Source organism: Marmota flaviventris, chromosome 2, assembly GCF_047511675.1.
Source record: "Marmota flaviventris isolate mMarFla1 chromosome 2, mMarFla1.hap1, whole genome shotgun sequence".
Taxonomy (NCBI): domain Eukaryota; kingdom Metazoa; phylum Chordata; class Mammalia; order Rodentia; family Sciuridae; genus Marmota; species Marmota flaviventris.
The window spans coordinates 72,998,074-73,013,060 of record NC_092499.1 but is presented as its reverse complement, the minus strand read 5'-3'; the positions used below and the strand labels follow the sequence as shown (position 1 = coordinate 73,013,060).

The window sequence follows — 14,987 nt, the reverse complement described above, 5'->3', positions numbered from 1 at the left end:
CAACAGATGAATGGATAAAGAAAATGTGGTACATATACACAATGGAATATTACTCAGCCATAAAACAGAATTAAATTTGGAATTTACCAGTAAATGGATGGAACTGGAAACTATCATGCTAAGTGAAATACGCCAGTCCCCAAAAAGTAAAGTCCCAATGTTCTCTTTGATGTGCAAATGCTAACACACAATAATGGGGGGAAAGGGAAGAACAGAAGTTCATTGGATTAGAGTAAAGGGAATGAAGGGAAGAGAGAGGGACAGGAAACGGAAAGATAGTAGAATAAATCAGACATAACTTTTCTATGTTCATATATGAATATATGAGCAATATAACTCCAGATCATATAAAATCACAAGAATTAGAAGTTATACTCCATGTATGTATAATATGTCAAAATATACTCTGTCATGTATATTTAAAAAGAACAAATTTAAAAATTCTAAAAGATTCAATGGCAATGACTTTCTTAGCTGTGAAACAGCTAATTATAAACTTACTTTTTTATAGTATATTAGAAATTAACATAGACTTATCGTTACCATTTATTAAGAAATAAATGCAAGATAAAAGTAAAGACTGAAAATTTCAAAGGCAAAATACTTACTGATAAAGCTTTTTAAGAGTAAGAAGTCCTTCTTCCATATGTTGGATGTCTATTTTTCTTTGTGACAGGAAGTTTTCTTTCTTAGTAGTGAAGGCCATTTGTTTGCGGTATCTACCATGAAAAAAGATAGCTTTGTTGAAGGTCTGAAATTATATATATATTGTGGGTACCTGAGATTGAATCCAGAGACTTGTACTTGATAGGCAAGAAAAAAATCATTTTTAATCCCCAAATACAGTTGTGTTGTTTAAGCAGCCTGGGCTAAGACAAAAAACCACGATGCTATCAAACTTTCTAGTTTCATGGCTGTCACCAGCATGTTTGTGTTTCTAACAAACACACTTTGGATTGATGTGGGTGAGGTTTCTGCTTGAACAATACCAGCATTGTTCTAAGTATGCTGTGCAATGGGATGACATAAAATGATTGTGACAACTCTCTGTAGCTTAAATACTACAAAACAATGAGCATAAACTCACTTGAGTGGGTCTGGTCACTGTAAATACACTTCCATGAGATTTAACATTGAGTGTAGTAATGGACTCACGTAATTTCATGGTTGCAAGATTTTACTCTGCAATATTCTTGAAGAAAACACTGGGGAATGCTCACTACCTTCAAAGAAATATATGAGGTCCCAAGCATAACAGCACTGAATAAGGAGAGTGACTGCCCTGATCTTCTGGTAGTCCAGTGGGACAAAAGAATTTATACCCAGTTGACTACAATGGCATCCGAGGAATGCTTCAGAAGGATCATTCTGGTGAAAAGGAGGCAGACAAGTTAGTGGTTGTAAACCAGAAGATGGGGGGAACTTTTGAGAGGAAAGCCAAAACAGAGACTGAAAGAGGTAGAAAGAATAAAATTGGAGAGAAGTTTAGGCTACATTTAAGAAATATTTTAGAGGTGGCATTAACAAGACTTGGTGACCAAAAGGAGTCCAATAGGGGATTTTGTTGAATAATTTTCTAGTCTCTGGGGTTAGGTTGTGTCATCGACAATCTGAGAAAGGGAATACACATGTGGAGCTAGCTTTTAACGAAGGTAGATAACATGATTTCTCTGGATAGTCTTATAGGGTAAGAGCATAATGATTCTTTAAAAAAAAGCATGTTTTAGAAATGGAAAAATGTGTTTTTTAAAATAGATTGATCTGATCCAAATAAGGAAAGCATTACGTAGCACTATAAGGGCAGATTAGAAGTGTGTTTATTTATTCCCAGGTTAAGAATAGTTCATTGTTGTCAATAGATTTTTAAAACTAAGATGAGCACTGCAAGACAAGCATCCCATAATTATGGCACACTGATTCACACGGGGCTTATAGGTAGAAACATACTCCTCATAGATGATCTGTTCATGCGTAAAAACGTTGTGCTCCTCTCTGGAGACAATCTTATATTGTCTCATTAAATTATACAGTTTCGCCCGTAGCTCTTTGTTCTCTGTTTGAAACCGGTGCAGTTGTTCAGCCAGCTAGAGAAAAACAAAGGAATTGTATGAGAAGACTTGCTTCATGGTTCCTTGGAGGGGTTCCACATTAGATGAGCAATTCTCTAGAGTACTGAGTATATTGCTTAGCATGCAACAGATATTCCACAATTGTTGAATGATTTCTTTCTATAGCAAATAGGCAATTGAACCTTTGGGGGCCTCTTCTATAAATTATGTCAAAAGTATAGAAAGATAGAAAACATTGATGTAAAACCATAGGGTAAAAATCCACATTGAAATAGGAAATGATATTAATAAACTGTGATCATTCAGCCACATTTGTGTGTCCTTTTTATAGAATATTAACAATGCCAGGGAAAAGAAAACTTCCATAGAAATTCTTGCTCAAAATGGCTTTAACTAGATAAGATGCTTGCTTCTTGTGAAGTACAGTCAGCCACCTGAACCTGTGGGTTCTGCATTTGTGGATTCAATCAATTGCAGATGGAAAATATTTGGAAAAAATTTCCAGAAAATCCCCAAAAGACAAACTTGAATTTGTCATACACTGAGTACTGGGTAGAAGGAATCCACATGAGTGAAGTGATGGTAGGCATTGTATAAATGATTAAATATCATCTAGAGTTATTTTAAAGCGTATAAGAGGATGTTGATAGATTATATGCACATACTGTGTCATTTTATATAAAGGACTGGAGCATGCTCCGATTCTGGTATCTTCAAGGGTGTCTTGCAAACAATCCCCTGCAGATACCAATGTCTGACAATATTTCTATTGGAAGATCCCCCCCACTCCAAAAAAAAAAAAAAAGTAGAACCCATCAGTGTTTTGCATGAAGTAAGAATCTTGTTCTTGGAATTCTATTGGATTGCTTCAAATATGGTAAGAAAGTTAGGTTTGGTAGGAATGGTGGGTAGTTAAAAATAACCTTCTGGCTGAGGACCACTAAAATAGTTGGATGAGTGTTAGAGTCTGTAAACAAGTCAGGATGGCGCCTGGCATTTTGCCAGGGGGAGTGGTTTGTGAGGTGGCGCCAGCGAGCCATTAAGTATGGAGATTCCTTATTGGTTGACTGCTGTATCTAGTTTATGCTAATTAAGATAAGCTGTGTGGAATGTATATATACCACTCCTGTCCTACAATAAACGGCTCCCACTCCTGCTGTATCAACGTACACAAGTTGTTCATCACCCCCCAGTTAGTTTGCTGCAGCCGGACTGCGGCAGATGAGAACAATCTCCTTGAAAGTACTAAAGAACAAATAAAGTAATGAGGAATGAGTATGTCTAACTCTTGGACAAAGGAATTAGGCTGACACTCAAAACTACTCCTGCCCTGAGGACATTTACCAATATGGAAGAAACCACTTGGAAACTGAGACTTGGCTTTCTTGCATGGTAAGGAGATAAATACCAACACAGACAGCTCATCCTGATGTTGAGTCTGGATTAACCTCTCACCACTGTGATTTGGGACCCCAAAGAGCTTCAGTAGGAAAATTTAAGGTGGATTAAGGTAGTATGGGACTAGTAACTCTTCACATATTTGACAAAAAGTGAATACATATTAGTTCCCAAGGAAGATATCATCATCTTAGGCTTTGAATTGTTTTTGTGAACATTTTAAAAAATACCATCTCTAGCATACAGTTTCTCACCAGCAATAAAAAGAAATAAGACAGCATGAACAAAATTTGTAGAAATAAGAGACTACAGGAAAAGCCTATAGACACACACAGACATTGATTATTAGAGTTATCAAACCCTGAACTCTAAAAGTACTATGCTTATTATGTGCAAAGAAATATTAGGCATGTTTCAAAATTATGGCTGGAAATTAGAAACAGCAGAGTGAGATAGAATATTTGAACAGATACTAAATAATTACCAGTTGAAAAATACAATAATTAAAATTGGGAACTCAAATAAGACTCATCTTTCTAGAAAGCTGCAACATGGAGACAGAGGAGAAGGTGAGATAGAGGATACATGGATTAGTATGAATAATTGTATACATAGAATTAGAAGCTCAGAAGTAGAAGAGAGAGAATAGTACAAAAGAAATATTTGATAAATAATGGGCTACAATTTTGCAGAACTTATGAGATATAGAAATTCACATATTTAAGAAACCAAATACATCCCAAGGAGGATAAATAAAAAGAAAAATTTGGACACATCATGGTAACCCAAACAATTAAGGCAAAGCAAACAAAGAAGACTTAAACTAGACATACACCACATTCATAAATTAGAAGCCTCAATATTGTAAAGATGTGAAATCCTTTTCAGATTTATTTATAGATTTAACACAATACCAATCAAAGTCCAAATGAATGTCTTGGCAGAACTTGACAAACTGAGAGAGATTCAAAGAACTAACAGTAGCTGAAGCTACCTTGAAGAACAAAGTTGAAGGAGTTGTATGACTAGCTATAAAGGTTTCTTTACTAATTAAGAAAATATTGTTCTCTGAGAGATAAACTAGTCCAAATAAACAGAACAGAAAGTCTAAAATCCACACAGATATTTATGATATATTTATACTTGATTTACATTGATAAATCAACACTTGATTTATGATGATAGTGCAATGGTACTGTAGCAGAGAAAAGATGACCTTTTTCTTTAAATGGTGGTGATTAATTAGCCAATCTTAGAAATATGAATCTTGACCACTATCTCATAAAACACACACACACACACACTTCAAATGGCTTGCAGTCTGAAATGTGAAAGGCCTAGAAGATAATGGAAGAGAAACCCTTATGACACAGAACACAAAAAGCTTTGACCAAAAAGGAAAATATTGATAAACTGATGTTATCAATATTTAAAATGTTCAATATTAATAGATCACATTAATTAAAAGATATATCTATGCATAAATAATGTGATGCACTTAATAATTTATTCACAAAAGCCAAGTATGGAATTAACCTAAGTGTCCACCAATGGATGAACGAATAACCAAAAAACACAGTATATACACACAATGAAAAACTACTCAACCTTGAAAAAACAATGGCAACCCACTGTTTGCAACAACTTGGATGAGGACATTATGTTAAGTAAAACAGTCCAGGTTCAGAAAGATAAATGTTCTATGATCTCATTTATATGAGGAATCTAAAAAGTGCTAAACTCATAGAATAGAGAGCAGAGTGCTGGTACACAGGGGCTGGTAGGGGAATAGCAGGGGATTGGGGAGATGTTGGGGGAAAATTAAATATATAACAGAGTTTAATTCCATCTTTGAATTCCATCTCAGCTTTTTTGCCGCTGTGACTCAAAGACCTAAAAAGAACAATTTTAAGGAGGAAAAGCTTATTTGGAGGCTCATGGTTTCAGAGTTCTGAGTCCATAGACAGCAAGCTGCTTTCCTTGGGGCTCAAGGTGGGGCTGAACATCATGGTGGAAGAGTGTGGTAGATAGAGGCAGCTCACATGATGATCAGAAAGCAGAAAAAGAGAGACTCCACTTGCCAGATATAAAATATATACTCCAAAGGCATGTCTCCCTGACCCACCACCTCTAGCCACAGCATACCAGCCTTCGGTTACCATTCAGTCAATCCCTATCAGGGGGTTAATTCACTGCTTGGGTTAAGAGTCTCATAATCCAATCATTTCAAAACTAAGCCTTCTTGCACTGTCTCACACATGAGCTTTTGGGGAACACCTCACATCTAAACCATAATATTGAACTTGCCTCCAATAACTCATGAGAATTATGAATGTCACTAAGAGCCTACAGTATCTATTTGAGTAAAAATACTAAGTGAGTCAGAGCCCTGCTCTTTGAAATGATTACTTACTTGTAACCATGGAATTTGTTTGAGGAATATGGATTGAAAGGAAAACCCCTCTATTTGCCCCTTTGACCAGGTGAGCTATTCCAGTTTAGGGGTCCTAGATTGTTTAGACAATCATGAAGCCTGAAAAATATGGAATTATTGTCTGAAGGTTGTCTAACAACTCCTACAACAGGTAATAACTGGAAAAAAATCTTTTGATCATAAAACAAAAGACAACTTCAAAACCAACCAACCAACCAACCAGCCTTTACTGGTTTCTAGAATCCTTGCAACTGAGAGGATCAGAGAAGGGCTATCCTAGAGGAAACCTCTAGTTTTATGCTATTTTTTTCACAAAACCACAAATTGAAAAGTATTTAACTGGTACGTATCATTCTTCTGGGAGAGTTCCTGTGATGTTCCTTCTGATCTGGGGCACGGATACAGGCCTTGGATGGAGAGAGATGCTTTTTAACAGGGAGAAGAATTTGAATGTGTGATGGTCATGCATCCTAGAACAAGAGGTGGATGAAGAACTAGAAGTCAAAGAAAAGGCAGTGAACAAAAAAGATTTTGTGCTTTGCAGTGGAATTCTTTCCCATGACTACTAAAATTTCCAACGAAGATTGTAGTAGATCATGAAATCAGTGTTATTCAATTTGTTTTAGAATGTAGTAAAAGGAATGGATTTTACATCTAGCTGATTTGATACAAAACATGATAGAGGATGCAGATAGAGGGTACTGACACTATAAAGCCTGATCTATGGTAATTAACTATGTGCATTTGGTTGGGGGGGGAGATTTCACACATTCATTTACTGTGAGGAACAAAAAGAATTTCAGTTATCTCTGGTGTGAGTGCATATTTGTGTATATACATAAATAAATGGGGTCATATAATACTCTTTTACAATGACTTCATAACTTGATAACATATTACCAATATTCATACTTATTTAACTAAGCTCTTTTTGTTGGATTTTAATTAAATCTTCCCTCCTCTTATTTCACTATCCTAATGAATGCTTCACGAAATATCTTGTGGCTGTCTTGGTTTACATTGTTGGCTATTTACTTATAAAATTTCTTTTAACCTAAGTTGAAAAAATGTCTAGAAAAATTTTAAACATTTCCAAAAAAAAAACAATAAAAGGAAAAAAAGAAAAATAAAAAGAAAGAAGCAAAACAAAATAAACAAAATTCTAGAGAATTCTCCTTAGGGTTAAATCTGACTCAAGTACTTCCAAATAATACCAATATGTTTAATTATTTTATAATTGTAGATGGACAGCATGCCTTTATTTTATTTGTTTATTTTTATGTAGTGCTAAGGATGGAACCCAGTGCCTCACACATACTAGGCAAGTGCTCCATCACTAAGCTACAGCCTCAGCCCACCAAATAATACTAATATTATTAAGTGAAAATTAGGTTGCTATACTTCACAGATTACCAAACAACATCAAGAATATCATGATTTCTATAAATAATTCATATGAAAAATGTCTACTAATCAGATAGTCCTATTATAACCACACAAAAAGTAACCTAAAAACAATTCATCTTCACATGGACAATCTTTGCTTTTTCGTGTATTTAAGATACTTTGGGAGCAGATAAAAATCTTTAAATCAGTTACTGTGCATGATCATGATTATTATTAGTCAACAAAAATTTCTACTTTTGAAAAAATGGTATATTTTAACACCTACTTAAACACCAAATAAATATAAAATCTAATTATATCTAAAAGGCATATCACTCTTGTCTTCCTACCTCTTTTATCTTACTCAGGTATTCATTTTTTTCAATAATGGATGTATCATCCAGTTTGTTCTGATGAGTCGTAAAGAACTGCCTATGAACAAAGAAAGCTGAACAGATTCATGACAGAACATATTTTGCAGCGAAAGATACATGTACTTATAGCATGGAAACTTCTAGTCAGTTCCCAGATCCCCATACAATCTATTTATATATATATATATATATATAAATTTTTCTTGCTTTTCAATTAGTGAACCAATACTTTAGTTATTTATTATTTCACTTAAGAAACAATTTTGGGGTGAGAGGTACCAGGGATTGAACTCAGGGGCCCTCAGCCACTGACCCACATTCTCAGCCCTATTTTGTATTTTATTTAGAGACAGGGTTTCACAGAGTTGCTTAACACCTCACTTTGGCTGAGGCTGGCTTTGAACTCACAATTCTCCTGCCTTAGCCTCCCGAGCTGCTGGGATTACAGGCATGTGCCACCATGCCCCGCCACAAGGAACAATTCTTGAACACCCACACTCTGCCAGATTTGTTCAAGGTGCTTAGGGATACCATATATCCAAAGTTCCTAATCTTCTGTAAATTACATTCTGGTGGAGTAGTCAGAATAGATGTAAGCTACCAAGAAAATATTAATAGCTTTCAGTTAATGTTAATGCTCTAAAGAGCACCTAGTAGGGTACAGTGTAGTGAGATCCTGAGAGCAAGAATACTGCTTTGGACAGAACGTTAGGGAAGACCTCTTTGAGTGATAAGAAAGAGCCAGTCATGTAAAGATCTAAAGGAGGAGACTGAAATGCAGAAGAAACAGCAAGGGTTAAGATCCAGAGACAAGAAAAAGCTTGGTGTATTCAAGGAAGGGGTATAATTAGGCTAGAAATGATAGACTAGAACATGCAGGATTTTGAGGGCAAAGTAAGAGTTCAGATTTTATTTTACTTCTTTTATTGTATTATGGTACTGGGGTTCATACCCATGGTAGGCAAGCACTCTACCACTGTATTTTCTCAGTAGGTTCTGAAAATCCCCCTTGACTAAGAATACTTATCACAACCCACAGGAGAGTTATAGCCTTATGGCATGTGCTACTAGTGACTTTCCCCAAAGGAATTTTTGTTTGTAAGGAGTCAACAGCTGAAGTGAGGATAACAATTTCAAAGAGTCCCCCCCCCCCTTTTCCAAGGTGAATGTGTCATTCTTAGTCTTCTCTCTTCATCATTGGAAAGAATGGCTTACTTCAAAATGAAGAGCTGATTCTTTAAAGCTATCACACAAATTTGAGTAAACTAAGAGAATAGAATATCCATCTAATATTAAAGACATTCATAAAATATGAAAGTACCATATTAACTGCTATAGTTTGGATTTTGAATATTTCTCAGAGGCCCATATGTTAAAAGCTTGGTCTCCAAAGTGGTGCTATTAGGATATAGTCTGCCCTTGAAAAGGGAGGACCTGGTGGGTAGTATTTAGGACACTGGGGGCATATCTTAAGGGGACTGTCAGACTCCAGGCTCGTCCTCTTCTCCTTCTTTGCTTCCTGACTACCAGGTAAGTAGTTTTTCTCTGTCATATGTTCCCGCCAAGCTATGCTAGCACCCTTGCCATGGGCACAAAGCAATGGGACCAAATGATCATAGATTAAAAACTTTAAAACTGTGAGCCAAAATAAATATTTTCTTTTTACAAGCTGATTATCTCAGGTAATTTGTTATAGTAATGAAAAGTTGATTAACAATATTATAAATACTTCAGTAAAAGTAAAGTATCACACTTACGTTTTATCCTCCAGAATCTTACACACTTTCTTCATCCCTTCCAACTCTTTTTCCCAGTGCTTTATTGAGCCATGTAGCTGTGCTATCTCTAAATTGTGATCACTAAGAGCCTATTGAAAATTCAACAAAAAATATGACATTCAATCATGACCAATTTTGATAACACAATAACAGTTTGATTACACTAAATATTCATGAATAACTCATTCAACTCTTATACTGATACCATCTTTTAGTTTAAAAAAAGGCAATATTTATACTTGTTTCTTCATAAAATAAACTGGGTCAAAAATAATTCTGAAATCATCAAAAAACCCAACATGTGGAGGGGGGAAGACAATAATAGCAGAAAGAATGTGAAAATTATACTTAAAAAAATCTTTAAGACAAGAATTTATTTTGTTACCATTTTTAAAAAGTCAAATAAATTAACAGCATCATAATCATATTCAAAGAATTATCCCAGAACACTAAAAAATATTGTTTTTAAAAGCCATAACAAATTAGGTCTTTTGTTTTAATAGTTATGTTTATTCCAAAAATAATTTTTAAAATATTTTATCAGTATTCAGAAAATAGAACAAATGGATACTATGAAAAAATGTTAACATGACTTAAAATAAGGGAAAAAAATCAGTAGAGAAAATTCATAGTGAAATCATTATTTTTGCAATGTAGTTTTGGTATAAAGAGAAGGGAATTCAAAGTTATTGAGTCTTAGTTTTATTTTCCACCTGTGAGGGAGCATAGAGCTAAGGAAAGGATGCACAATTGCTCTTCCCTCTGACATAGAATTACCTGGATGGAATATTTAGGCCATTTAATTCTGGACATCAACGTGGGGTCAAAGAAACTCCTGTGGGGAGCATATCATGTGAGATAGATACTATATGAACGATACTCAAAATGTTTTGTTCTTTGTTTTCTCTAGAGCACCCAGATGGCTAAACATCTGGGCTGTAGCTAGTTCCCAACTTATCAGAGGTCCAATATTCTAGAACTATCACCAAAATTTGCAGAGTGATGAAAGATTGGGGATCAATCATTGGATTTAGGGCTACGGGCTGAAGTCCTGTTGTTACCTCTACCCCTCAGTTATCCCTCCCCTGAACAAGTAGATTGCCTTGAAAATTGCACCCAATTATTCTTTTCTGTCAACATCACATTAGTTTGACCTGGTTGCAAAGACTTGAAGGCTAAAGGTACCACATGAAGGTTCGTCTGAAATTCCCTGTGGTCTCAATCCATAGCTAAACTGCTGTCTTCTAATATCAACCAACAACAGCCATAAACTTTACCAAATACAAAGCACTGGGCTAAAAGCCCGATAGGCATTACTTGGTTAATCTCCACAAAAAAAATCTTTGCAGTAGGCAATATTATTACCCTCTATTTCTACCTCAGGTTGGTAGATCCAAGATTTGAACCCAGGTCTGTGTGACACTCAGGTTTGTGTTTCAAGCACTATTCTGTGCTAATGTGAGTTGAGAAGGGCAGGCTGAATGTGGGAGGTGGACAAGGACCTGGGGATGCGTTTGTAGCATATTAGAAATGGTCTTAGAGATCTTTAAATATAGTTAAGAAACATACACCTGATTTTCCCAAGCTAGGTTGGTGGGATGCTTGTTTGATTTATGAGGCTGAAACTGGAAATATGAGCTTGGGCATGCAGGTGAATTACATTTTGTATAACCTCTCTGTTCTCCCTTAAGCATGGTCTGACCTGTGCACTTTACTATGTTGAAATCTAAAAAAAGGCAATGATCTTTTTAAATGATCATTTCATATTGTGAATAAATGTTAGCTTTTATTCGTATTCTGTAATTGAGTATCTTAATGAAAATCAATTAGCTTTTTTTAGGCTTGAAAAAAACATAGTTTATTCTTTCTTACCGCTGAGGTGGTAATAACTGCTTCTTTCATTTTTGACACTTCCTCTAGTAATTTATCCAATTCTTTCTTCTTTTTAAAAGTCTCTATTTTCTTAAGCTCATATATCTTTTTAAATTCACTTATCTATAGTGACAGAACAAACTAATTTAAAAGTCTAATTAGCACAACAAAGTTTAGAAAACTTTTTTAATTTATCAACTTAGTTCACAATCTAAGTATACCATATTCAATCTAAGTATTCCAACAAGTAAAGTAAAATAATATAAAGCAAAATCAGGGTTTGCTTATTTTGCAGTATCACAGGGACCAGTGAACTATATGAGTCAAATTATAATTATAAAATATTGAAACAGTAAATCTAGAAGAGCAGTAATAGCAATGATCATTAATAACAAGTTATAAAAGCAATATTTGCCCTTGTAGTGATTTATTAGTAAAATACCACAGCAATGGTTACCTGATTTATAGCGTGCTCAGCAGACATGGAGAGATGAGGAAGGGAGGAATGAAGAATTGCAAGGAACTTAAAAGTTACATTACTTCATGGGAAATAAACTAACTAAAGACAGTCAACTTCTTGCTGTTTCACCAAGATCAAAGATAATATAATCACTTGTGAGACCCTAATGAAGTGAATCACCCTCTTATCAAAATCAAACACGTTCATCTACAAAATTAATGATGACGAATGAAGGAAGAAATAAGTGGGAAGGTCTAAGAAATCATTTCAACTCTGTATTAAAGAACTATGAGGACATACATCTGGGTGGCTCTCCATTAGAGTCACCAGCTACTTCACCCCAAGCACTAATCCTGAATGACTATTATCAATTCCTTCTACACAGAAGTACAGATGCATCTGAATGAAACCTAGCAATTAAGAAGTTTTATTGAAAATGAGAAATCCGCATTTATGCTTAGACTTAATTCTTCCCCCCAAGATATTACAATCATAGAAAACAGTATTTTGTGTTGGGAGATATCTTATGGGCTTAGAGATATTCTGACATCTGTAATAGGTTTTCCTTTCTCACACTAAGTAAGGTAATTAACAGGTGTGACCATGGCCTGTCATGTGTCTTTAGTGAACACTGGTGGTTGATTCCTGAATATCCATCTACCTCAATTGGTCCAGCCCCTTAGCACATGGCACTCCCTCAGGATCTGCTGTGATTCCAGGGCTGGACACCATCTGCACCTGGCCTATGAAACACAGGAGAGAAAAGCTTATGCTTGGGGAAAGGTTTTCCTCTTTCCATTTGAATAAGGAAGCATAAGGTCCAGTTATCACAAGCAGGTTTCTAATGACCCTGAGCAAAACAAGCCTGGGGATGAGAGGAGATGTCCCGCCTTGAGAATTCCTATAGTAAGGACAAAATAAATGACCTTACTGTTGGAGCCAGCTTCAGCCAGGGCCTTGCTGTTGCATCTGAATGCATCTTAACTGGTGTCCTTTCCCAGGAAGACAGACCTGGGGAGGCTACTTGTGGGCCAAATCCAGCCACCGCCTGTCCATGCAACACTGCTTTCATTTATTTAGGTATTATTTATGTCTACTTTTGTGACAAAATGGCAGAGTTGAGCAGCTGTGTCAGAGACTGTATGGTTTTAAGTATTTACTATCTGGCCTTTTTTAGAAAAAGTTTGTAGACCATTGAGACAGACTATTCATATAGCAATACTGAAGAGGAACCTATGATGTTTGCAGATTTCCTACATGAAGCTTTCTGAGCTTATTTTTTTTTTAGGTTTTAATGTTCATATTAAAGAATAGAAAGGGGATCCATCCCTGTCGGGCTTAAATAAAGTGTGAAATCCATTTTTTCAAGAAAGCAGTGTAGCCATGTCTTCCACATGTGAGGTGTGCAGGCCCTGTTCCTGATGCCCGCATGCAGTAGTGGATGTAACAAATTCCTCCCTTCTGGTGGGCCTCCCCTCAACCCCAACCCACTGTTGTGGTTCCAGGAGAAGTGAAAAAAGGAAACAGGGTTCCCCCACCCTTCCAGCACCATGGGGGTCCTTATCGGGTTAGGCCCAGTTGGACACCCTGCTCTGCCCCTGTAATGTGGTGATCAGAACCAGTATGGGGGTGTCTGGGCTACAGAGAGGGAACAAAACCCTGCTCAGGGTTTGAAACAGTGGAGGGAGTGCAAATGCCTCTCAGGGTTGTCATGGGAAGGGAATGAAAACAGGATAACCCCTTTTCATCCTTATTGTCCTATAATTTGCATTTCGTTGTTATAGCAATAAATTCAAGTAAAGTTTTTAGACACACATTTCAGTGGATTCAAGCAATGCAGCCCAGGCTTACAGCTGGTTTCAACCCAGAAAAGGATCCAGAGAATTTGGCTTTTAAAATTCTGTCTGGTGGCTATAGACTGCCCAAGAGACTCTGCTATGGTCTGAATATGGTCCCCAAAATTCATATGTTGAAACTTAATTTCCAATGTGGTAGTACTAACAGGTGGGGCAAGAGTTGACTAAGTCATGACAGTCCAGAGCTCCTGGTTGGGACTCAGGGCCTTATAAAAGGGCTGCAAGGAATTAGCTAAGCCCTGTCTTGCCTTGTGCCATGTGAGGACACAACATTCATCCCCTCTGGAAGATGCAGTGTTTGAGGTGTCATATTGGAAACAGAGATTGGTCCCTCAGCAGACACTGAACTCACTGGTGCCATGATCTGGGATTTCCAGCCACCAAAACTGGGAGAAATAAATTCCTATTATTTGTAAATTATCCAGTTTCAGGTATTTTGTTATAGCAGCACAAACAGACCAAGATGGGCTCCTTGTTAGCTCTTTTACTAAAATGCCAGTTACAACAAACAGTGGTGCTGGGCTCTCTATTCTCAGGAATACATGGTTTTAGGGTAAAACTATTTCTGAAGAATTGACATTTTTTAAGGATCAAGAAGCTCAGACCTAGGGCTGGGGATACAGCTCAGTTTGTGGAGGCTTGCCTCACATGCACAAGGCCCTGCGTTTAATCACCAGCACCACAAACAACAACAACAACTAAACACAAAACAACAACAACAAAAACCCAGCTCACACCTGATTTCCAATGGTCACTGCCAGGTTTTATTTCTTTAAATTTTAATTAAGACTCAAGAAAAACAATTTAATAAACCAAGTTTCTTTCCTTCCTTCTCTTCCCTTCTTTCCATCCTCTTTCCCTCTCCCTCTCCCTTCCTATTTAAGATGATAGTGCTCGCCAGCCCAAGTCTGATTTGCTGCATTTATAAACCAAGGTTATGCCAATTGCTATCTTGGAAAGAGCAGCATCAGGAGCTGCACAGCAATCCTCATCATGCACCCAGCTTGCAGAGGGAGGGTGAAGACTGCTGCTGGGTACACCTAATATGGAGACAGCCCTGCCTCTTCTGGAGTAACCAGAAGTACTGCAAAAGAAATTTCACAGATGAAATGATCGTAAGCCATTTGAAGGTGAATTTCAATTAACACAGCATAGCAGATACACAGCCTTTTGGGGTGCAGTAAAAGATGAGGTAGCTTTGCCAGCCCTACCCTTACATGCTGGCCTCAGAACACTGTTGGATCTTTAGGCCCTTGGCTCTGGACAGCTCCTCTGCAGGGCCACTGATCTCTCAGTTTCATCTAGAAGAAGTGGCAGGCATGAACAGGTGTTCTGTTTGAATTAGCTAGCCCTGTCCACA

At 36.7% G+C, this 14,987-nt stretch overlaps 1 protein-coding gene across 1 annotated transcript in view; it reads right to left on the bottom strand.

Annotated features, from left to right (window-relative positions):
• The window catches only part of Ccdc175 (coiled-coil domain containing 175), a 61,680-nt gene that overhangs the window by 34,799 nt on the left and 11,894 nt on the right, over positions 1 to 14,987 (bottom strand). Inside the window, exons 6-10 of the mRNA XM_027929661.2 lie at positions 11,312 to 11,434; positions 9,419 to 9,528; positions 7,638 to 7,719; positions 1,948 to 2,084; positions 609 to 719 (exon numbers count right to left, since the gene is read on the bottom strand). Coding sequence (XP_027785462.2) covers positions 609 to 719; positions 1,948 to 2,084; positions 7,638 to 7,719; positions 9,419 to 9,528; positions 11,312 to 11,434 — 563 coding nt within the window. The remainder of the gene's footprint in view (positions 1 to 608; positions 720 to 1,947; positions 2,085 to 7,637; positions 7,720 to 9,418; positions 9,529 to 11,311; positions 11,435 to 14,987) is intronic.